This window comes from Neovison vison, chromosome 2, assembly GCF_020171115.1.
Source record: "Neovison vison isolate M4711 chromosome 2, ASM_NN_V1, whole genome shotgun sequence".
Lineage (NCBI taxonomy): Eukaryota > Metazoa > Chordata > Mammalia > Carnivora > Mustelidae > Neogale > Neogale vison.
This window is the reverse complement of record NC_058092.1, coordinates 154331505-154357318: the sequence shown is the minus strand read 5'-3', so window position 1 is coordinate 154357318 and position 25814 is coordinate 154331505. Positions and strand designations below refer to the sequence as shown.

At 46.7% G+C, this 25814-nt stretch overlaps 1 protein-coding gene across 4 annotated transcripts in view; it reads right to left on the bottom strand.

Moving 5' to 3' along the window:
• Positions 1–221: 221 nt before the first annotated feature.
• Positions 222–25814, bottom strand: part of SIPA1L2 (signal induced proliferation associated 1 like 2) — a 212922-nt gene continuing 187329 nt past the window's right edge. Inside the window, exons 19-24 of one of the 4 annotated variants that reach the window (XM_044239357.1) lie at positions 23900–24119; positions 15812–15943; positions 4380–4433; positions 3686–3809; positions 2463–2544; positions 222–389 (exon numbers count right to left, since the gene is read on the bottom strand). In XM_044239357.1, the coding sequence (XP_044095292.1) occupies positions 243–389; positions 2463–2544; positions 3686–3809; positions 4380–4433; positions 15812–15943; positions 23900–24119 (759 nt within the window). In that variant the 3' untranslated portion in view covers positions 222–242. Of the gene's footprint in view, positions 390–2462; positions 2545–3685; positions 3810–4379; positions 4434–13783; positions 14120–15811; positions 15944–23899; positions 24120–25814 lie in introns of those variants that run through there. The other 3 variants (XM_044239358.1, XM_044239359.1, XM_044239360.1) reach the window with 3 other exon arrangements.

Sequence of the window (25814 nt, the reverse complement as noted above, 5' to 3'; positions counted from 1 at the left end):
GCTGTCCCCGCTGCTGTCACCACATGGCTTCCAGGAACGAGGGGCCTCCCTACCCTGCGGGGGTGGATGGTGCTGGACGGGGTGGGACGGCAAAGACATGTACGACTGGCGGCAAGCACACGGAGAAACCACGCGTAGAAGAGTTCCCGGGGGCGGGGGGCAGGGGGGCGGGGGGCAGGGGGGCGCGGGGCGTCCCCCCCGAGGCCCACCCCCACCGCCACCCCCGGCGGGCCAGGGCCGGGTTACGACTTTTTGTCGATGGTGTTGAAGAACCACTCGGTGAACTTGCGCAGCTGCGCGGTGGCCGTCTGCGACTCCTCCTGCAGCCGCCGGTTGTCCTGGCGCAGGTGCTGCACTTCGGCCTGGAGCACCGCCTTGTCCTGCTTCTCCTGGGGGGAGTGCACACAGACGGTGTCACGCGCGAGCCGGCCATCCCCTCCCCCGGCGGGGCTCGGAGCACCCCCTGCGCCCGCGGCCTCTTCAAGACCCCTCTGCCCCTTTTGCTATGACCCGTGAAACTGGGATTCTGCCATGAAAGCCTTTGAAACGGTCAACCTCGTGCCTGAAATTCCCTTCATCCTCACACCTCCAGATGAAACCCCGCTCTCCCCGGAGGACACTGTTTTCCCGGCTGCTCGCTAAGGGGAGAGAGAGGTCCACCTGTTGCGGGAAGACGTGAGGCCTGGCAAACAGCTTATCCCTCCGTGCCCGGGGCGGGGGGGGGGGGGGGGAGGGCGTTCTTCCCGAAAACTTCAGCTTCTCTGAGAAGTGGGGCATCAGGTTACAGGGCCTGCCGCCCCTGCTCACCGCAATTATCTACTCTTGTCTCCATTCCCTCCCATCACTAATGGAAGGTTCTAGAATGTGGTTTGCTTTTCTTCTCTCCCCTACCACGTGTCATGTTTGTTGATGATTCCAAATCCAATCCAGTCTCTCCACCACTTCCTCCCTGTGATCTGGAAACCCACCCCTCCTCAAGCCCTTTCCCCTGGCTACACCCTGTACCTTGCCATTACCCATAAACCACATACCTTGCTCCTGCTTCAGCCTCCCACGTCCTGACCACCACCTCTTACCCTTTTAGAATCATCTCACCAGTATCCACTCCTCCAGTAACTATCTAATGTACCAGTATTACCTTATTTTTGCTGTCCCCTGCCATGATAGCATGTCTCCTCACCCAGCTTATACTCTAGGTCCCTCAGTTTAATCCCATTCTACAGACACCCCAGGGGTTTTGTCTCTTTATCTCTCTCCTTGTCTTGATTTCCTGTCTCAACTCTTATATATTCAACTCTTTAACTACCCTACACCTACAGCTGGAGACATTTTGCTTGGGACATTTCTGGTTCTAGCTCTGTAGATTCTGTATCCTGGAACCTCCCCACTGCAGGCAAACTGTGACAGGTGGCCATCCAAGTGGGTGAGAGACACCTAACTCCGCCAACAGATGGTCGCTTTAACCGAGGCTACAAATTCAGGTGTACCTTCAGCCTTGCTTGGCAAATCCTATCAAGTATTACCCGGTGCACTTACACTATTCCATACCTTACCCTCTGACCGCAAGTCCCTCCTTCTCCTTCCCCCCACCACTCACTCTCAGCTCATGACTGGGAAAAAGAAACCATCAGAGGGGAGCCCTGTCAACCTATCTCTGACTATATGTGTGTGAACTATGTATGCATGAGAGTGTGTTTGCACACACATGCCCACAGTGCTTTACCTACAAACTTTCCCCACTCCAAATCAAGGCCAGCCCCCGCCTTGTGCACTAGGTCAGGGCATCACCCCCTGGCTCTTCCCCCTGCCATTTTCTCCTTCGCAACTGGATCATTCCACCAGCGTTGGCACCGGCTGTAATTTCTCCTTTCTTCAACAAACACAGCAGTGACAAAGCACTTCCTCGGACATCTCCCCGCTGCCCTTCCACTGTCACACTCTGTTCCATTCCCATGGACAGCACAAGGCTACACAGTGCAGGGCTGATGATACAACAAGGGCTCAGCAAATTAACTTCTGTGGGGACCGGCCGCACACACCTGGACATGCAGGGCAGAAGTTATGATGGTCAGGTAGCTGACTCCATGGGAATACAACAGCTCAGGGAAAACAGGCTTTCTGGTAGCAACTAACTCCTCTCAGGTCAGCTCCTGAATTGTTGGTACAACTGATCACTCACCGAACCAAAAAACACTTGCTTGTGTGTTTCTACCTTGCTCTGAAGACTGGCGGCCCAGAGGGCTCACCCTTGTGCAGTCCTATTTCCTGCAATTCTTGGGTCCCCTTAGGGTGAAAAAATATAAGCTACAGGCTAGAAACCAGAATTAGACCTTAGGGGTCTCCGTTTGGCTTTGACTAGGGTGGTAATCTTTCCTGAGCATCTTCATTTTTATTTCTACTGGTTGGAAGGGGGTGATTGTGCAGGACAGACTTCCGATGGTGGCTCGCGACAGGTCCCTCACCTTCCGAAGGTCCGTCTGCAGCTGTCGGAGAATCAGCTCCAGCTGATTGACCTTCCCCGTCAGTGTGGATGGAGACCGCTCCCTAGCGAAGAGGGGTGGGGTCAGAAGGACTCAAGGTCATGCAAGTACAGAAGCGACACTCTGTATTTTGTTGGTAAAGTTTTCACTCAAAGAATTTGCTTAGAGCCCAGTGAGGAAATAAGTAATATTATGTCAGATTTGGAAAGGGAACTTATTGCTGTTTTGGTAGAAAATCCCTTCTGCGTCTCTGTTGATTTAAAAAGAGATTCAGGGGGTGCCTGGGTGGCTCAGTTGTTAGGCGTCTGCCTTTGGTTTGGGTCATGATCCCAGGGTCCTGGGATGGAGCCCCGAATCAGGCTCCCTCCTCGGCGGAAAGCCTGCTTCTCCTCTCCTACTCCCCCTGCTTGTGTTCCCTCTCTCGCTGTCTCTCTCTCTCTAATAAATATACAAAATATTTTTTAAAAAGGGACTCAGAACCTGCAGGCATGTATGTTGGTAACAAACACAGAAGATAGATTATCTAAATCAGTTTAGTCAACTGAGACTAGGTAGACCATTGAGGTCCTGGGAATCAAATAGAGATTCGATTTCCCCAATTTGTTTTTCTCTGTCAAGAAAATATCATAAATATCATTACCAAGATGAGTGGGCCAGTTAAGGGTCACACGAGTTCATATAAAAGTTGGAATCAGGTAAAGAATATAGACCCCGTGGGCGATAAACGTGCCAAGAATATAGGGCAACGAGATGGTTCTTCCGGGTGAGGCCAGGGTCAAGGACCAGGCTGCTGGGGGGAGCTGTATCCTTGGCAGGCCTGCACGTGCCGCCTGGCAGTGGGAGACCGATCAGCAAAGTCCCTGTCTGTTGGGGGCTGTGGCAGCAATTACCGGCAGACGCAGAGCCAGGCCCCCTCTTTCCCTCCCTCTGTCAGACAGCCTTGTCGCCATGGGCATGGGGTGACATGTCTTGGCAGGCAGGGACCGCCCACAGCAGAGCACTTCTGCTGCCAAAAGCCGCCCACCCCAGTAGGGTGGGGAGCAGGGGCAGCCCCACGCAGTCCTGGATTTGGATCCTGAAGGCCCTGGGGAGTGCAGCTGGAAATGATCTCCTGGTGGCCTGCGACTTTGCTGAACCTGCTACTCAGGGGGCCTGGGGAGAGGAGCGGGGCAGGGGGGTGGGGGGCTCTCCAGGGGCTCACATACCCAGTCGTGTCCATGAACTCTTTGCCGCTGCCTGGGTCTACACACAGAGGAGGTTCCTGCGCGCCTTCCAGATCCTCCCCGTGCTGCATATCGGTCAGGGTGCAGAAGGACGCCACTCTCTGGTCTGGGGTGGGGTGGACACACACACGAAGAAAGTTTAGTATTAGCCACAAGGACATGTTTGTGGAAGCGAATCTAGTCGCTGACCTCAGACACCCCACTCACCCCCCCCCATCAGTGACTGCCCTGTTTTAAACAAAACAAAGAAAAACAAACTCAGGCAAGCTTCTGGCAATCAGAAAGCATCAGGATTGGCTGTCCTCGGGGGCTATATGGCATGCGCACATCACAGCCCCGGGGTCGATTAGCAGATCCTGGATTTGCTAGCCAATTTGCTTTCTTCCTTCCACATCCCAAGAAATGCCAAAGCTGCCGGCCGGGCGCGAAATCACGGCGTTGCAGGAATACAGGGCTGCTTAACAGGACCGAGGGGACGGCCCCCTCCTCCTCCAGCGGGCCCCAAACCTGGGTGGGTTGGGGGGGGGAGCATCCCGGAGACACAGCAGCCAGGACCCACGTCCCCTGTGCGTGCCAACCCTCCGAGCTCAGGGAACCATGCAGACGTGCAGACACGGGACATCAAAAGAAAAGGTTACAGCACATCCAGAGCCCGTGGTCAGCCCCGGACAATCACCTAGATAGGACGTGTGGTGACAGAGCAGCCCAAGTTCTTCATCTGAGTCAAGACCTGAAATAAGATTTAGAATTTCCTATGAACAGTGGTACCTAGATGCACCTGGAAGCCTCAGGGGCCCAGACAAGACTCAGATAGTGGGGTCCTGGAAGAGCCTGCGTGCACGCGTACGTGTCCTGCTGCATGTGGTGTGACCCTCGACAGCCAGTAACACGGGATGCTGAGCAATGTGGTTCCATGGTGCATGTGTCATGGTCCCCGATGGATGCACATGCTTGTGAACGATGAAGAGGAACACAGGCGAGGTCAACTGTCAGAACCCCTGACCATTTGGGGCTCGCTTAAATGACCCGCGCCGTGAACGTGAACCTGGTGGTGAGCGAGCTGGGCCACAGACTCTTAACTAGAAACGGCAGTGGTAGCAGTGGATGGCACGACTACCCACCCTTCTCCCAGCACCGGACCATTTCTAGTCTTGGCACCCGCACCTTCACATTCAGGGTTTCCCGAGCTAGGCAGGAAAGGGGATGGAATATTCTTTGAAACAGGCACCAGCCTGGCCCAGCTCTGCGGGCTGAACACGGACCCAAGAGCATTGGTCCAGAAATGCCCAGTGGCATGCAGAAAACCGGACCCGCATTTGAACAATGTGGAGGCGAGAACCGGGAGTATATACCGAATTATCCACCTCTCCTGAACCCTGCTGTCGCTTTCCTGGGTGCCCGAGCACACGTGTGCATCTACAGTCAGAATCCGAGGGCTAGAGCAGGTGGATTAGTGCTGCGGTGTCTTTTTCATATGATTTGATTAATGGCTAAGAAATTGCACTCGGGTCCCGGTCAGGAGTGCTCTGTTCTTAATTTATCCCACTCCGTCTTCCTCTGGCTGCTGAACTGGTCTCCTAATGAGGTTACCTGCTTGTCTGGTTTACAGAGGGTCTCGCACTTCCTGTTAATTAGAAGGAACGGTGGAGGCTTCCAGGGCGCATGGAGGAAAGTGAGCCAAAACGCCACGGGCACGGTGCTGGGAGCTCCCACCAGGGGCCCGGACCCTCCTGGCAGTGGCGCTGAGTGCCTTGTGGGACCACGGGGCATTCTCCAGCCTCACAGCCCGCTTTCCTAGATCAGATTTCCCCTATGACAGGGACAAAGATGCCCTTCAATGAATATGTCTATAAGTCTTTAAGGATGTCCTCCATACCGCAAACCTACAAGACGACGGGACATTCTGGAACCATGCGTCCCTGAGAGAGGATCACGTTCCCAGTTTGGTCCTGACTTGTAGGATTTGTGCATATGAGGAAAGAATTAGTAAATTAAGACTAACAGCATAATCTGGGAACTGCCTACTTCTACACGTGACAGGATGGGAATGGCAGACGTGGGGGCAGGCGTGATGGGGCACAGTGGCCGGGCCGAGCAGCTGCAGAGGCAGGGCAGGGAGGGTCTGGGGTTTCCATGACATCCAAGATAATCCTCTGTTTTGTGAGGATCCTGAATAACACTTCACACTTAAAAAAAAAATCAGCGGCGGATAGATTTTTTTCTACAGTAAATTTACTGACAAAAAAGGAATGTCAATTTCTGAAAATAAATAAATTGGAAAAAAAAAAAGGAATGTCTAAAAAGATAAAGGATTTAGTTTCCTCACTCTTTTAAAGAGTTCCATGGACTCATCCAGATCTTATGCAATTCAGTATAATTCGGTGAGTTTCCATCTTTCTTAATACACTTGAGTCTGACGGTCCGGATAAAAATGTCTTTGCTTGCTCCATCCATTTTTACCTTAATTGATTGAAATATCCACATATTTGATAGAAAAAGAATTTTTTTCTGGCAGTCCCTCGAGCATTCCTCTGGGAGGAACAAGGTCCTGCTGGTCAGGAGGCAAGAAGCCAGAAGGGGTGTTTTGCCAGCAATGTCATTCCACAAAGAGGACTTCACTTCGGATCTGAAAAGCTGGGAAGCTGAAATCCCAACAGAACGCTGCTTGGTTGAGTCCAGACACTTAAGTGCTCTGTAAAACAGAGAACCTCAGTGCCAGAACCTTAGTTTGCAGTGGACGCTTTCTTCTTCCCGGGCTTATTTCTGTGAGGATGAATATTCAGTAAGCTGGTAGTTACAGACATTGAACCCAGCGGCACAGACAAAACCGTAAGACAGGTAGAGGGGTGTGACCTTCATGAAAATGGTGGCTGCGGCAGAGATGATCCCCCACAATCTACACAGATAGCCGTTAGTCCTTCTTCCCATTCTTCTCTGTGCAGGAACATCGGACTAGGGAGGAGGGGGACATCGGGCATGGGGTACACACAGAACCCTCCACCCCTTTAGGCTACCTTGGAAAAACCTTATTTCAATGCAATTTCTGGTTGGTGCGTTTGGCACCATGCCAGAGGATGAAAGGCCAACAAGATATTCCACACCCATCTAGAGCCGACTTGGCGAGCAGGAAGGCCGAGCCTGCACTGGGGGAGGAGGGCACTGATGGATTAGTCATGTCTGCCAAGGGCGTGGATTAGGAGAAGGGTATGTGCGCTGGATACAGGCCAGCTGCAGGGCCAAGCTGGCATCAGAGGGGAGGAGGGCTCTGATGGATTAGTCATGTCTGCCAAGGGCGTGGACTAAGAGAAGGGTATGTGCGCTGGATACAGGCCACGCACGCCATCCAAGCATGAGGCCCTGTCCAACTGAGCCCGTGCCCATAAACAGAGCTCTTCCAACGTGGCTCTGCTATCACTACAAATGACAGAGACGCTAGGGCTTTGTAGCTACATGGAGCAAATTCAAGGTGCTGATACCGAGCGCTATGCTTATCAGATCTCAGCAAGCTGACTTAACGGGCAACCAGGAAAGGGGAAAAAGAAAAAAAAAAAGGTTACACTGCACTTTCAACATAAATGATTTGGCTTAAACCTTTTGCAGCCTGTACATCAATGCTGCAAGATAACGGTCTTGAGTCTGCCTCTCAGTAACCAGCAAAGAGAAGTCCCGGGATCATGCCTCATTTGAGATACAGCTACTGTTGCTGGCCCGAGACAAAATTTCCGTACTTTTGAGATCATTTAAGTCAATTTACTATATTAAATTAACTTTGCATTTTTCATCTTAATAGCACTTTTCTGTTTTATTTTAAAACCAATTATGTCACTTTGTTTATGCCTGTACACACATACGCGCGTGCGTGCGCACACACACACACACACTCTGTCCGTGTTCAAGTACCAGTAACTTCAACCACTTTATCAAGGTTGAGCTCCTGCTTCACAACTGTAAACAGGGCTCTTCGTAAAAAATTTGGCTTATTAGTCTCTGTTTAAAAACCAAGGGCATATGGAACATAATAGATTGAAAATATAAACTTGTACTTTCTTGCAAAATACGTTTCCGTGGACTATTTCGCTCCCACAGTGGGGCCTGATAATCGAGCTTTGACTCTGCACTTATCCTGTGCACAGATACTTGGGACACGCACACCTCCGTGTGCCCGTGGGAAGACGGCGGCTGTCACCACCAACCTGGGGCTGGAATCCAGAGGAGAGGAGAAGGCTGGCCTGCTGTTGGCTGTGGGATGCGGCAACCCAGACTCTCCCATCATTCGTTTGTAATTTAACCTTTTAAAGCCCGTTTGCATTTAAAACTTTATCCGTTCAAGGACCCACTGCCTACCTGTGATGTTTTGATAAATGAGCCCTTTTTTTTCCCCAATTTATTTATTTTCAGAAAAACAGTATTCATTATTTTTTCACCACACCCAGTGCTCCATGCAAGCTGTGCCCTCTATAATACCCACCACCTGGTACCCCAACCTCCACCCCCCCGCCACTTCAAACCCCTCAGATTGTTTTTCAGAGTCCATAGTCTCTCATGGTTCACCTCCCCTTCCAATTTACCCAAATTCCCTACTACTCTCTAACGCCCCTTGTCCTCCATGCTATTGGTTATGCTCCACAAATGAGTGAAACCATATGATAATTGACTCTCTCTGCTTGACTGATTTCACTCAGCATAAATGAGCCCTTTTGAGGAAACTCCACTTGCTTTCCCCTGCTTCACCGCTGGACCCACAGCCAGCTTTTCCAACTGGGTTTGTTCCCTGCCCACCCTGGAGGGAGATGGGCTCTATCCCATGCATCACTTGGCGTGCCCACACCTTTCAGTATTCCACCTAATAAAGGGAATGGGGCTGGCAAGGCTGATAAGTGATGATTACTATCTCACATAGATCACTAAAGAGTTCTCATGCGCGAAGGGTCACAGCTCACCCCCCAAAAACAAAAGGGCTGCGCACAACAAGACACACTTGAACTGTGACTCTGCCCATTTTTTGAACTTAACTGTCGCAGGAGAGCAGAATCTGGGTCGCAGACCCGTCCCTCTCCTTGACTTAATCTTCTCCCTCACAGGCCTATGGAGGAGACGCCTGTGTTCTGACACTTGGTCGGATGCACAGAGTTTGGTTATCTTCCCATCTCCAGTGATTTCTGGTCAAGGGTGGGTCCCCCTCTTGGCTCTACCTGCATATGGTCGTATTGCACAAGGAGACAGATCGTTTTATCTCTACAATGATGCCAGCTGTGACAACTCCTCAATGCTTCCCAGAGCGTGGGGCCATTTCTCATCTTCCGGAGGTGTGAGCTGCTAGTTCATTATCATTTTGAATTTACATGTGTGATGGAACATTTTTCAAATAGTTATTTTGTGATTCTGCTTTTGTGGATTGTGCGTCCATATGCCTTCATGGGTTTTCTTTTTTTTAATCAGGGATTTGGTGTTTTTTACTGGGTAAGCCCTTCCACGCACTTGGGATGGCCTGGTTTTACCCATCACGTTTACTACAAATCCTCCCCCACATTCCCCTGTTTATCTAAATGTTCTCTTTCAAGTTCATAAAAATGTTAAGTGTTTCAATACTTTTATCTGTCCACATTATATTTCGTATGTTTACTCATTACCCAATAATGAAAGCATTACCTTGCTTCCAAGATGGTAATCCTACTTTGCTGTTTCTACAATTGACTTTTCTAAATCCTAAATCCAAGTGGAGTATATAAATTCCTTTCCCATTTAATTCTAAATTTTATTCAGATTTTTGGTCTGGGCTCTTACTCTTTCTCTAAAAGGATTAATTTCTATTTTTTGAATCACTACTATGCTGTTTAATTATTATTGATGTACAGTAGACTTTGTTTTGGTGGGCTACCTTTCATCTCTTTCCCACAGGATGCAGTTAAGCTCTCTAATATATTGAAACTGTATGAAATCTACAAACTCATTCAGAAAATTCATTGATTTGGCATCTTTATTACAGGTTTCCTACCCATTCTTATCTTTACAGATATTAGGGCTTTTCACTTTCTGAAATGTCTTTTGGTTTTTGGATTGTAACTCTAAGGGCGGCTTAATTTCCAAAGAATGGATAATCTGATCTTGCAGATACAGCTAAATGCCCTTTGCTACTGTTCTGGTGGGAGACTGTCCACACACATGGTTACGTGTCCATGGCAGCCGTTACATCAAGATGCGGAGCCTAACTCCCACCTCTGGTATGTGGGCTAGACTTCAGCATGTGGGGGTATCATCATGTTCTGAGTCTTCCCAGATGAGGAGGCCCTAAGACATCGTGAAGCTTCTGCTTTTGCTCTCCTGATTGGGGTTCCTGATTCACACGTGAAGAAGTAAAATCACCCTGCAGGAGACAGGTGCAGCCAGAGCCCAGTGGGACATATGAGTGAAGTCCCCAGTTCCAGGTGAGCACCAGCTGAATACACCTGCTGGAGCGACTCCAGCTGAAACCACAGGGAACAGAAGAACCATCCAACCGAACCTAACCAACCCACAGAATCATGAGACATAAATGATCCCAAGACATCCTTGTTTCCAGTAATAAATGTTGGGGTTGTTGTTTTTATACTGAAATAGATAACTGAAAAAAAAACAACAATGTTTTGAAACAAGGCTTAAAAACTATGAAGTAGATTTTAAAGTATCTCACCTAGTTACTTTGTTTTATAATCTTGGATAATTCCTTTCTTCAAGTTCTATTTTATTTTTTTAGTTCAAGTGTGATGAACATACAGTGTTATGTTAGTTTCAGGTATATAATATAATAGTTCAACATTTCTATACATTTTTCAGGGCTCATAAAGACAAGTGTCCTCTTGATCTGAATAATATTTTACCTTTCATATTTTCTAGATACAGAGGCATACGTATAAATATTTTTTTTAATTTCAAAATTTATTCCTTTCTTCTTTGCATTGTTGGTATAAATGTCCAGTGCTTCACTACAGAATGAAAGGATATGATCTCAAAGAAGACACTCTTTAGCTTCTTCACAGCAGGTATTTCTGATAAACCATTTTCCATTAAGTATTATATAACTACTTGGAATGAAGTAGATCTTTTTTGTTATGTTTTAAAGGAATCTCTCAAATCTTAACTTTTATTAGAAATAGGTCCTAATTATATTAGATATACCCTTTGTAGGAAATTGATATGATAACTTTTAATTATTTCATCTACTATAACTTTTTATAATTAAAGGTTTTTCTTTTATTAAACTGGCTAAACTCTCACCAATAACAATGGATAGTCTTTTCAATTTCCTCCTGAATTTCATCTAAGCTTAACATCACGATTAATGACTGAGATTGTCTTAGGATTTTTCTTATCTTGTGTCTATCAGGAAAGAATCCTCTGAGGGTGCACGGGTAGCTCAGTGGGTTAAGTGTCTGCTTTCATCTCAGGTCATGATCTCAGGATCCTGGAATCGAGCCCCACATTGGCCTCCCTGCTCAGTAGGGAGCCTGCTTCTCCCTCTTCTATGGCTCCTGCTTGTGTTCTCTCACAGATCCGTGTCAAATAAATAAAAGAAAAAACTTAAAAAACCTTAAAACTTAAAAAAAAAAAAAGGAAAGAATCCTCTCACGCATTTATTGGCTGCTTCTGAATTTCAAGAAAAATGTATACAGGGACATTGTTATTCTCTGAAGCTTTGAAAACAATGAATTCTAAGCATATTAGTTTCAGGTGACATTTGGGATTTGGGGATACTTTTAAATAACTTTTCAATACCCTGCATATTTGGGCCATTGAGAGATTCTTATGCTCCATCCCATTTTCCTGCAAGAAATAGCCAAATATTGTATCCATCTTATTTCTTATTTCTTATTTCATTCCTTAATAATTTTTTTGTTTCTCTTATGTGTTGGCAAATGCTAATCTCTTTTCTCATTTCGAAACTTGTTCATTTGTATTTTCCAATTTTAATCAAATTTATGTTGCTTTAACAACGTTCTAAGAAAAAGTAATCATTGGTTTTATTTATAAATTGCACTGAAAATTCACTTCCCAGTTCACAAAAGTCTATTTGATTTCCTCCCTTTTTGTTTGCTTTCATAGAATCTTTTTAAAGTATAGTTAAGTTGGTTAATTTTTATGTTTTATTTTTTTTTCCATTTAAATAAATGTTTCTGAAAACAGTACATTTTTGTTTAAGAACTATTCTCTGGCTGTAGTCCAAAGATTTTAATAGGTAACATCTTTTTATCATCACTTACAAAAAAAGAAAAAAAATGCCCTCGTATTCCCAAATGCAGTCTAGAATAGTGATTATGAGTTACATTAAGAGTTCCAAATGCTGGGCGCCTGGGTGGCTCAGTGGGTTACGCCACTGCCTTCGGCTCGGGTCATGATCTCGGGGTCCTGGGATTGAGTCCCGCATCGGGCTCTCCGCTTGGCAGGGAGCCTGCTTCCCTTCCTCTCTCTCTGCCTGCCTCTCTGCTTACTTGTGATCTCTCTCTGTCAAATAAATACATAAAATCTTAAAAAAAAAAAAAAAAGTGTTCCAAATGCTGAGAATTTTTTGTTTTTCTTCTACTTTTCTTATTTAATTCTATTTTCATTGCCTTGTGGTCAGAAATGTATGGAAATGCTCCTGTCTTTGGAGAAGTCTCACTCACAGTAACATTGTATCTGCTACGTTCTGCGGACCAACAGGGTTTGGATATATTTAAACAACCCTGACTGGGCAGATTAGTGTGGTGATCCTGTTCTGTTCTTTTTTTTTTTTTTTTTTTTTTAAGATTTTATTTATTTATCTGAGAGAGCAAGAGAGTGAGCAAAAGAGTACAAGTAGGGGGAGTTGTAGAGGGAGAGGGAGAAGCAGAGCAGGGAGGCCAACACGGGGCTCCATCCTGGGACCCTGGGATCATGACCTGAGCTTGAAGGTAGACGCTTGACTGACTGAGCACCGCCCCCCCCCCCAGGCTCCCTGGCACTGCTCTATTCTTGAATGGTAGGAACAAAATATCTAAATTCTTACACTCCCATATCTAGTGTCAATTTTGGCTCTTAAGCAAAGGTAAATACATCACATGCCAAGGTGAGGGACATAAACAGATCAACGGGGAGGAGGCATACCTGCTTGGGTGAATCCCACTGGTGGGTTCTACGAGGGTCATGGTATCAACAGGCAGACACACTCCATTCTGGAAGGGCATTTTCAGGTGTGTTGACCCCTCACATCAGTGTCTGGGCACAGCATTGTTCCAGAGCTCTGTGAGCTCCGTCGGGCATTCTGAACTGCCTTTATTAGCTTGTAACAATTAAGCAGACACACAGGGGACTTTTATGGACTATCTTTATCATGTTTAGTCTATAGCTCAGAAATGGTTCTGGGAACTGGTACAAAAAGATCAAGTCATTGTCGGGGCAACTGGGTTATCTCAGTGAAGACATTTCTCTGTAAAGTGCTGAGGTGACTGATGATGTCCCCTCACCACCACGCCAGCTTGTGTCAGGGCGGGCCTGACACTGACACAAGGGAATCTGGGGAGCAGAAGTCTGGAGCTGCAAATGCCCAACTGTGTTTTCCTAAGCGGGCTATTGTCTTGCTGTGCGGTGTGCTGCCCTGCAGAAGAGCACTGAACATTACTGTAATTTTGAAATACAATTTGTAAACGTTTGGAAACTTCACAAAGGTCACAAAGGTCAGGTAACCAAAGGTAACCAAAGTCCTCTCCCCTGGCACACAGAATCCCATGACTTCTCTGTTTGGCTCGGGTGCCATGCCCATGAGGCACCAGCTATCTGGTATTTCCATGCCATGCTTCTTCTCCTTTGTGGGGTGCCAAGTCCCCCCTAGACTCTAACTTCAGCTCAGAACACTCTGATGAACAGGACCACAGAAGTGGAAGTTTAATACCATCAGAAGCCTTACGTTCTTTGGTAAGGGTCTTCATTTAATGGACAAGAAGACTGAATGAAGGGCGCCTGGGTGGCTCAGTGGGTTAAGCCGCTGCCTTCGGCTCAGGTCCTGATCTCAGGATCCTGGGATCGAGTCCCGCATCGGGCTCTCTGCTCAGCAGGGAGCCTGCTTCCTCCTCTCTCTCTCTGCCTGCCTCTCTGCCTACTTGTGATCTCTCTCTGTCAAATAAATAAATACAATATTTAAAAAAAAAAAAAAAGCCTGAATGAAGCCTGATGCGAGCAGTCAAGGACCTCCGGGGATTACTGTCAAACATTCATTGTTGGCCCAAAGTGTGGCCATTATGGTAGTTAAGGGACTTGTCCAAAGGCCCACAGCCAAGCTGTAGTGACTGTGACCAGAGTCCCCGGGTTGGGACCTCAGTCTTGACTGGGGGCGCCATTTTGCTTTCTCCACTTCCTGCTCTTAGTCTGTCTCCTGAAAAGATCCATTTCGAAGCAGTGATTTCATTCTGGAGAGGTAGACGGGAGCTAAACAAAGAGACAAATGAGTGTGGGGGGGTGTGTGGATCTAGAGATAAGCTGATAAATATTGTTTTAAATCTGAAAAATGAGGATAAAATGCAAATGGACCTCAGAGGTCAGAAACTATGCCCTGAGTTGGTACAGCTCAGGGATCCTGTGCATTTGATACCTATGCACTCTTTGGGACTAGCTCTTCTTATTGGGTTATCTCACTATGTGCTTGATAAATAAAGACAAGATAAATAAAACAACCAGCCTACTCTCGAGATACTCATCACCTAATAAGTAGACACACTCAAGTGAATAAAGCAGAATTCAGCTTGGTAAGTACAATGCAAATATTTAAGCAGTGGAGAGCACTGTAGAGGACAGAAGAGATGCTCTTATCAATCTCCTGGGGGCAGTAAGACAGCACACTGTGTATAGGACATGCCAGAGAAAATGCTGTTCCCCGTTGCTTGGGTTGCTCCAGACAGAGGTAAAGATAGCATTCCTACCCCTTGGGCTAGGTTGCATCTAGGTCAGTTTGAAAGTCCAGGAAGTAATGGGCTTGCGGTTCTAGAACCATCTTCAGGTCAGGTCAAGGGAACAAAGGCTGCGTCACAGAGCGGACAGGGCATACTGAGGCTTCCACATGGAATAAGTACCTTTAAGGAGGAGAACCAAGGACCCCTTACTCTGATTAAGGGAGAAGTACAAGCCTGTTTACTTTGCAGAAATTTCCTAACAGAGTTTCCCTTTCCTTATCTAATGAAGCAAACGTCCCTGGTGTCTGAATTAGCTTGTGAGTAGCCTTCACCATCCCCAACCCCCTAAAGCTTAGGACCAGAGGCACTGATCCCAGTTCCTGAGAGGAGAGAAGAGATGTCTGCTCCGGCGGCTGCAGCCCCTCCCCTGAGGATGGCTTCGAACATGGAACTCTACAGCGCAGTGCACAGGGATTCTCAAACACGGCCCCACTAAAATAGTCCTGCTTCTCTTGTCAGTTCTGCCAGTCACCCAGGAGCGGCTGAAATCCTAGGAGAACATCAGCAAATGGCCGGTCATAATCCTAGGCTGTGGGTTGCCCCTCGGCCCACAGGTAGGGTCCTGAGGCTGCGGGACAAGCACCTTCCTCGTTTGGGTCTGCCTTTACCTGCGCACTGGAAAAACGTATTTCCTATGGAGCAGCTTCGACCTTCTAAAATTCACGTTGGTGTGGCAGCTGGTGGGGCCCTGAGACGGGTGTCCTCCCAGCGACAGCAGCGACCGCACTGAAAGCCGAGGTGGGAGAGCCAAGGGCTTGGGTTGCACAGATCATGCTGCATCTGCCTTTAGGACCCCCCGTGTGTGCCAGCCCTGCCAAAATAGGCCCCCTGAAGGCCCTTCCCCTCCAGCTCCACTCATCACACTCAGGAAAGAGGCACTCTCTGTCCTTCATATTCACCCCCACATGCCAGGGAAGAAAACAGAGATCAAATGGGAAAAGTGACATGGCCTAGGTCATAGCTGTGGAATTCAGCTTTGGGGTCCTCTGCCCAGTACTCATTCCATGACACGGCACCGTCTCGCTAAGGAAATGTCCTTGGTCACAGCTCAAGCCTGTGTTTTCACCCACAAAGATGCACGAAGTATCCAAAATCACAACTCAAGATAATCCCAAATGCAGCCACATTCCCCATGTTGCCACCCCAGGCCCTGGAGGCTTCGAGTCTTTACCTTCGAACGCCCGTGCCGCGTCCACGAGGTGGGACCAATCTAAGCCCGTGGCCGTGTCTGGGAGGGGCATCAGGCCAGGATCCGCACACTTGGACTTATCCGATAAGGACCCATCGGAGAACCAGAACTCATCTGAACAGAGACAAAGCCAGAGTGTCAGTCGGATGGCAGTGTGGGGCACGGGCGGCCCCTCCCAGGAGCTGGGGAACTTCTTACAGCGGGTCGCCTGCCGCCCATGAAAAGGGGACAGTACGCTGCAGTCATCCAAGAGCACACAGTTGGGAAGATGGAGGTGTGCAGGGAAGCCAGGACCTACACACTCACTCAGAGGTTGGCCAGTGACGCCCCGGGATGGAAGGGATTTTAGAAGGGAGCGGTTCTGACGGGACAGTGCTGAAATCTGGCAGCTTCCTTCCAGGCTGGGCTTCTCTGGAGGACATCCGTTCCCGTCTGACTAGCTGCAGCATTGATTCCTGCTTTCTGCAGGCATTACTTCCCTTCCAGTGCTGCAAACTTCCACCATACACACAGTATGGTACCGTCTCCCTCTAGACTGATGGTTTAAAAGCTTCCAGAAGAACATAGTATGTACGCTGGACACCAGACAGTCAAGATGCCCTGAACATATTTATATATTTTTAATTACAAAGATGCAGGAAGACTAACTTTGCCTTCATTAGTGACGGTCTTTCCTCATGCTTGGCACGAACACGGGGGCTGGACTGCTTGGCTGACTCACGGAGCTGGTTCATCACCGGGTAAGCCAGAAACCCTCACCGTCCAGCATGGAATTCTGCCTGTCCTCTGTCTGTACAAATGGACTTTCTAGGTTTTTCTTTTTCACCTGTCATTAAGGGACTTGGAAGTTTATGTTATTGATAAAATTAGTTGTTAGAACTCACTACACATCTCAGGACTGATTTTTCAAAGGCTTCAGCCCGGACTGTCTCTGACATGTCTCTTCTGAACATGCCCCAAACGCGGCATGCAACTGCCTGTGAACACATCTGCCTAATGAGACCAATCAAAATAATGACCACCTGGCTGTCTGAGCCTGCAATTAAGTAAGGGGCATAATTAACCCAGTGCACCTGTAATTTTTGTTCCCACACCCTTTGGGGTAGCTGTGAAAGCTGGCATCTGGACGGAGAATGAGCGGTGGTGTCTGACCTTGACCTTGACGGGCTCTAACGGTCTTCCACCTGCTGGACACCTTCACAGGCCGCTCTCAGCCAACCTCCACTCGATGCTGCTACACCCCTGCAACCACTCTGTTTTCAGCATTACCATGTTTAGCTGCGCGGACAGTCCATGGTCAAGGGAATCCAGTTATGGAGGTTCTGTGCACACAGCTCCTGCCACTCTCCCTCTCCACGGGCACATCTTCTTTGAAATAAGAACCATTTGTACTGTCTACCTGCACAGTTCTCATCCAGGCCAGGGGGGAACAGGGAATCACAGAAGCAGGAAGCTGGAGTGTGAGCCCAGAGAGCAGGAAGTCCGCACTCAAGGCGGCCTCCTCTCCTGACGGGTTCTCTGGAACCCAGGGAAGCAGGAGCTGAGCAGAGCTGGGCTGAAGCCCCTCCCAGGCCTGGACCAGAAGTTTAAGGTTCAACCCCCCAGGCAGAAAGGTCTGGGAGCCCTGGGATCTTCAATCACATGCAAATCACTTCCTTTGTCTCCAAATGCTTTGGCTGCTTCGCTCAAAGAAGGTTTTTCACTAGGAGTACAGGGATTATCTGACTAGGTAGCCCTGACCTGTGTGACTATTTCCATGTGACCAAAGCTCTTCAGGAATTCTGTTAAGAGTGTGGCAGCCCTGTGAAGGGTGCACCAGGCAGGCTAGAACCCCTTTGTTCCTGGGGCAATTCCCCCACCCGTTCCCTCCTCGGGGAGGAAAACAGCAGGGACTGGTGATTATTCAGGAAAATGAACACTTCTGTAGCAGTACACTCTGAGAGTCACACTTCACTAAGAAATGCCTTTATAGATACATAATCCTTCACCTCAAGTTCTGGCTTCATAAAGCCTAAAATCAACCCTAATGCACGCTTGCAATGTGTACTCTACCTTCTCCCCGCACCCCGCCAGGCAACAACATCCTTCCTGGCTCTCACGGAGCCACATGAAAAGTGGGGCGGGATGCAAACTGGAGGAGCATTGAGCTCACATCCCTGTGCCCCCAGCAGCTGTGCACTCAAAGGGCCCCCTTCCCTAGCACCGCTGGAGCACTGGCAGTCTTGGGATGCTTTGAAGATTCCTGAACAGCATGAAATGCCACGATCTGTGGCCATCTGTCATTGAGCCAAGGCACACATCTGATCCTGGTGGCCAGGGAGCCAAAGCCCCAAGTGAGGGGGTGGGGAGGGAGAGAGCGTGCCCATCTCTTCACCCAGTGGGGAGGCCGGACAGTTCTGCTCACTGCTGCCCTGCGCACCAGTCCCCTGGAGGCCGCTTGCAAAGCACATGATGACTCCGGGATCTGGAAAGGTGTCTGGGCATAAAGTTTCACAACCAGAGGCATGACCAGGGCATGCTAACTTCCCCCAGCTTGTATGGAGAAGCAAGGAGCAAAAGGAGGGAAATAGTTTGTGGTCTTTCTTTCTTTTTAAAGGTTTTATTCAGTTGTCAGAGAGAGAGTGAGAGGCAGGCAGAGGGAGAAGCAGGCTCCCCACTGAGCAGGGAGCCCAAAGCGCAGGACTCAATCCCAGGACCCTGGATCATGACCTGAGCCAAAGGTGGAGGTTTAATGGACTGAGCCACCCAGGCGCCCCTGTCTTTCTTCTTTATTACAAACTAATAACCCCTCTTCCCCGGTTTGCGAATGGAACTGTTTTGTTTACTGGAAACATGCAACTGGCATGACTGACATGACCAGTAGATTAGAAGAAATCTCCTCCTCCCAGGGTTTCCTGGGAGCGTTCTGCTGACCTATCTGTGATGTATTACAAAGTGACTCCAGCAGGCCTCACCCTGTGCTGGGGACAGGGCAGAAAAGGCAGACAAGAGCCATCCTCTCTGGAAGCTTACAAGAGATGGGGAAAAAGACAATAATCAAATAAACCAGGTAACACAAGGAGGGACAAGTCTTTCAAAGAAAACAAAACGGGGCTGGGGGTGGGGGGCAGCGATGGGACTGAGGAGCCTGAGGGCATGTTGGGGGCAGGTTCCCTGAGACCCCAATGATAAGGGGCTGCTTGATGAAGAACACAATCCTGCTAGAAAAGCGCTAGGGGTTTAAATCAAAACCCATCATTTGTCACTGAGCAGGGAGATCCTTGTGTCAATGACAGTCCCCTTAAATGACACAAGAGCACTTAAATTCTCCTCTGAATTATCACGATGGAAATCATCTCAATTTCTTTTCGGTTGTTTGGAAAATTATATAATTGGTCTGAGCCACCAAACCACCCCAAATCCTTTGTAATACTTTTAAAGGATGTTAGGTATCATCACCTAGAAGACGCTTACTAGCCCCCAGGGATACAAGGACCAGGAAGAGCCAGGATCGGCCCCTGAGGAGCCCAGTCAGCAAGGAGTTCTGCTTGCTGGTGCTCTGGGGCTGGGGGGGTGGTTGGGGGGGGGGGATCTGGTATGGCACCTGCAAGTGAGCCGCTCCCACCCCCGTGCCCACGGTGGCAGCTGTCACTGGCTAGCTTCCTGAGCTTTGGAGAGGAGGGAGAAAAGGTACCACTTGTCTTATGTATCAAAGCCCATTACTTCAAATCCAGCTCTCCAAAGCTAGCATTCTGTCAGAAGCACACACTGCTCTTTTGGCCAATTCAAAGAAGAAAGTGGCTTGCGGATTCCGAAGGATGGCTCATGTCCAGACACTGATGCCCGGGCATTGCTCTCCAGCCCAGACACTGGCCTTGTGGCTTCCTATTTGTTTATCTGTGACCGGAAGGCGCTGCCCAGCCTACTGAGTCTGACTTTGCTGTTTTATAAATGCTGTGGAACCATCCTGATGGTCAGGTGGCTAGGGTTTTTCAGTTCTTCTCCCCAAACCAGGAAAGACTGTGAACATTTGAAGTAGAGAAACAAGTGCCCTGTGGAATCCCTCAAGCCCTGCCGGGACAGTCCACAGCTGCCTTCTGTAAGGCCAACTGTAGCAAAGGTCATCTGCCTATTAGCAGCTCTTACAACCTATGTCCCACACGCTGAGCCTAGAGCTGGGCCTGGCAGCGTCTTGTGAGAGTACTGAATTATAAAGAAAATACTCATTTTACTTATTCTAAACTCCCTGTCTTCAAGGGAGCATCCTTTGGGAGGTGCCTAGGTCAGAACTACAGGATTTGGAAACACACATAAGTTGATGCTCTGTTTTTATCTTTTGAAATTGAATAACTTTTGAATCTGTGCTCATAGGAAGATTTCTACCATTGTTTGGAGAGCTTTGATCTTCATAAAAAAACAGGAATTCTCGCAAAAGACCCCAAATAGCCAAAGCAACCTTGAAAAAGCAAAGCTGGAGGTTTCACAATTCCAGATTTCAAATCCTATTACAAAGCTGTACTAATCAAAAGAGTACGGCAAAAAACAGACAAACAGATTCATGGAATAGAATAGAATAGAAAGCCAAGAAATAAGCCCCAACCTCTATAGTCAATTAATCTTTGACAAACAAGGCAAGAATATGCAATGGGAAAAATATAGTTTCTTCAATAAATGACACTAGGAAAACTGAACAGTCACATGCAAAAGAATGAAACTAGACCACTGTCTTTTATTAAACACAAAAATAAATTCAAAATCGTTTAAGGACTTAAGTATGAATCCTAAGACCATTAAAATCCAAGAAAGCACAGGCAGTAATTTCTCTGACATTCATCACAGCAACTTCTTTCTAGATATGTCTTCTGAGGCAAGGGAAACAAAAGCAAAAATGAACTATTAGGACTACACCAAAATAAAAAGCTTCTGCAAAGCAGGGGAAGAATCAACAAAACTAAAAGACAACCTACTGAATGGGAGAAGATACTTGCAAACAACATTACCTGATAAAGGGTTAGTATCCAAAATATATAAAGAATGTATACAACTCAGTATCGAAAAACCAAGACATGAACAGACATTTCTCCTAAAATGGCATCCAGATGGCCAACAGACACATGGAAAGATGCTCAACGTCACTCATCATCAGGGAAATGCAAATTAAAACCACAATGAGAGATCACCTCATACCTATCAGAGTGGTTAATATAAAAAACACAAGAAACAACAAGTGTTGATAAGGGTGTGCAGAAAAAGAAACCCTCATGCATTATTGGTGGGAATGCAAACTGGTGCAGCCACTGTAGAACACAGGATGGAAGGTCCTCAAAAATTAGAAATAGAACCTCCATATCACCCAGTAGTTACACTATTGGATAATTACCCAAAGAGTATGAAAACACTAATTTGAAGGGATACATGCACCTGTATGTTTAAAGCAGCACTATTTACAATAGCCAAACTATGGAAGCAGCCCAAGTGATGAGCGGATCAAGACGATGTGGTGTGTGTGTGTGTGTGTGTGTGTGTGTGTGTGTGTTTATACATACACACACAGGAAATATTATCTGGTCATAAAGAAGGATGAAATCTTGCCATAAGCAACAATGTGGATGATCTAGAGAGTATAATGCTAACCGAAACAAGTCAGAGGAAAACACAATATAATTTCACTCATACATGGAATTTAAGATAGATAACAAAAGAAAAAAAAAAGAGACACACTGAAAAATAGACTCTTAATTGTAGAGAACAAACGGATGGTCCAGAGGAGAGGTAGCTGGGAGATGAGTGAAACAGGTGACGGGCTTGAGGGTATACTTACACTGATGAGCACTGAGTAATGCAAAGAATTGTTTAATCATTACATTGTACACCTGAAACTAATACAATATTGTATGTTGACGATACTGGAATTGAAATAAAAGAGAAAGAGAAAGAATTAAAAAAAGGAAAAAAAATCAGGGGAACAGCAACAGTTTTGGGAGGGGAACACGAAGGATGTGAGCCTTCTTAGTAGGCAATAATATTTACATAAACAAGGCCTTCATATTACCCTTTTGAAGGTTCTCTTCCTATTTCAAATATTGTTTAATACTGAAGATGGATTTTTTTAATCAACCTTTGGTAGTACTCTTTAAGTTATAGTCTCTTCTGACATTTTGCAGATCCGAGCTTATTGGTAGGTCTTGTTATGGTCTTAAAATTACATTCACAGCCTTCTTTGTAAAAAAGTATTTAAAATGGCAGAATTTTTATAATAAACATTTACCAAGAGAAAAATGAAAAATAAATGAGAAGAAAAAAAGGAATTCTCTTTAAACATGATGGGAAGTGCTTGGAACTGTACTGAATCAAGCCAGGTGCCCAAATGGTCCAGGAGGAAAAGGATACGGGGAATGCTTTTCAAGATCACTGGTTCTCTGGCCTGTGAACTGTGTGTCCAAAGGGCCACTTCCCATTTTTTAAAAATCTGGGCCACTGACGAAATTTTGTTCTGAAGTCTACTAATAAGGAAAACAAAGGCCCCACATGCAATGCACAAACACGTCAGAATTATTTTTAATAGCTTGATCAAGTCATGGTTTCACAACTCCAAGTAGAAGACACCATGACACAGTACATTTCAGCGACTTCACAGGACATATACATGAATCATGGCATGAATCACATCCAAAACGTGTTTGTGATGTACCAGTCTCACCAGGTTGAATCAAGACCTCAGTCTTGATGAGTTCATGACCACACATCAAGCATTTTAAATGAAAAAAACCCACATTTGCAAGAAAATACTTTCACTAATTTTATGAAGGCCTTCAAGAGGACATTAAAGTTAACCTATTTACAAAAAAGGAAAAACATTTAGAGGATTATCACACCATTAGGATGGGTCTGACCTTCCACGCCTTGTCAAGAAGGGGTTTAAAGGTTTCTTCAATTTAGGCAAATGGACTTGTTATAATAGGTAGGATATTATGTTACTTAAAGAAATAGATTAAGAATTTTATGAGACAAGATTCATTTCCAATTAGGTGAAACATCAGAAGAAGCATTATTAGGACTTTTCTTTCATTTAGCCTGAGACTTCTAAGTGCGTGATGAAGTTTAAATTGGTTCTAAAGATAATGCTTTATGATGATGAAACCAAAAAAACCCCCCGACAATGAATATATTTGTGATTAAATCCTCATTCTTCCTGTACACTATAAATTAAACTCTGAAAAAGAAGGAATTTATAAAGCCAGTGTTAAAAAAAAATTATCACTCTTCAACTCTGACACATTAATAAGAAACGGACACTATGTAAATATCAAAGATTTCAGGGTGTAAAGGAAAATCACGCAGAAATTGCCTAGTCAGTCCGAGAGCAGTAAACCAGAGTAAAGCGGATGCAGGGAGCCGAGGGCCGAGCACCAGGACATGCTTGAGAGGAGACCAGGGTCTCCTGACGCCCGTCTACCACCTTGACCGCCACCGGATATGTAATATCAAGAAGAAACAGAAATAGAAAGTTCCCAAGCTTGCTTGCTGCCCACCAGGATATCCACCTCCTGTACCATAGGTTTTTCTTTATAAAATCAGGTCTTGAGATACTTTTTATTAGTGTAATTGCTAAGAGATAAATCTATGTATATATCCATACGATCACTACTTGAGAAAAATGTTTAACACGAGGTTTTCTATATTCTTCAAAACGGGTAGTATTGCTTAACTTTTTTAAAAAAGATTTTATTTATTGGAGAGAACACATGGGGAAGGGGAGAGGCAGCGGCAGAGGGAGAAGTGGGCTCCCTGCTGAGTAGGGAGCCCGATGCATGGACTGACCCAGGACCCTGAGATGGTGACCTGAGCTGAAGGCAAGTGTTTCACTGACCGAGCCACCTATGTGCCCCAGGATTGCTTAACTTTTAGGAAATGTCCTTTCTGGTGCTTTTTATCACATTTAAAAAAAATAATAATAAAAAGAAGACACACTAAATAATACATTTATTTTTAAAAATAAACCAAACCCCCAAAACCTCTGTAGGAAATGACAGGACGAGCCGACACCCACAGAAGACCCCCACCCCCCGCCACCCCCCATCCTGCACTTACTTCTCAGGCTCCCCAAGCTGGGCGCGGGGTGGGTCCGGGGGGGCAGCGTGCTGTGGTAGGGCGGGGTGGTGCTGAACAGAATGTCGTTGGGCAGGGCCTGGTCCAGTACTGAGCTCCGCGAACTGCCGAAGGGAGACCCCCTCCGATTGCTGCACACGCTCTCGTCAGAGAGCGTGCGGTGGAGTGATCGTCGCGGAGACAGGTTCCCGTAGAAGGAAAACTAGGGGTTTAAACATAGCGGGAGAAGGGTAAGACAGACATGAAAGAGTTGAAAGCACCGAACGGATCGGACTCAATCCGGGGCGGGGGGGGGACACACACACACACACACACCCCTCGCTCACTCGGCTCTCTGGGTTCTCCCTAGGCGGACACGCAGGCATGGAGCATGAGCTCGGCAATGCTAAACCAGGCGCGGGGGTCATCAAGGCACATGTACCAGGGCTCTGGTGCAGTTATTGGATTTGAGTGTTTTCCTCCTTTGACATTCTGAGAAATATTATCATGAATTAGACATGCACGGCGTTATTAGTTCTCAAATGTTCAACGGAACCTCTGTCACCTGAAAGTAGTACCAGCTCCCGCAGCTGCAGAAGGCTGCAGTTTCTGGCATAGGTATTCAAAAGCACACAGAGCGCTGGCTTGACTTTAATTTGAAATGACTACATTTTCATAGGAGGCAATTTCCGTACCCATCAACTGCATGGGAGGTTCAAGGCCATCTAAACAGTAATAAAACTATTTTTGAACATGGTCGCTTTCTAGGCCGTGCAAACAGGTTTGAGAAAAATGCTATCAGTCCAGGAAAATCTTGTCTACTCAACAGCCACCACCCACAGAAGTCCATTACAATTGTTGAAAAATGGAGCTACATAACCAGATTTAAGGGAACCACTGAAATGATCGTCCCACAGAGGGTAAGGAAAATTCTTACGCAAGAAGCAAGTGATCCAATACTCAAGAAAAATGAAACAGAATCTGACTTTCCAACTTCTGCTTCTGCATACAGAACCACATTCCTTTTATACAAACAACAGTAAAAGCCAGAGTGTTTGCATCAAACAAATGCAGAAGTTTTTTTTTTTTAAACATTTACATTTGTGAGTGCAGCAAGGAGGCTAAAAATATTTCTATTGTATGTGTTCCTTCCATTCTGTCAGGCCTGTCCAACTGATGAATGGTAACTGGAATGCGTGGAGACTACAAAGTTAAATTTACACCATGAAAAGAAGGTGATTTGTCTCGGAAGGGGGGAGGGGAAGACCCACATACCAAGGAGAAGTTCATTCCTATACAAGAAAAGCTATTTGCACTTCTCGTACAACAATCTACACCCAAGCTTAAACAGTACCATATACACGGCTGGATACAAGTTTAGGGAAAAAAAAAAAGGGACTCATTATGATTGACTTCTTCTGGGATTCCCTCTTCACACACACCAGCAGGTCCTTCAGAATATGATTACAGGAGCATTAGATTAAAGCGGCTTTGAGGTAGTATCTAATTAGAGTGTTATTCTAAGAACACAATTAGGTTAATTGCAGTATTGTTTTATTATAGGGAAGAAAGAAGCACACAGACTTGCTGTTTACCCTGATCACAATCAACATGGCAATGCCTGATATATAAATTTTTTTTTTTCATTTGGACAAGATCGAGCTCCGGATTAGACGGGAAAAGATCCAGATTCCCTGTCCGCTCTACCCACGCTAGTAAGCTGCCCTTCCGACCTCTTCCGGGCTCGCTCTGCTAAACGATACAACAAATCCTGAAGAGGGTCAGCGGTGCCCAGACGAACGGGTAGAATCACGAGAGAGAATGAATGCAGGTGGGGGGGTGTTCCTGAAACTTCTGAGTCTCTTCAGACCCTACGTCATTGCATCTGGTCATTTCAAAGCCTCCCGGAAGTTCGCTA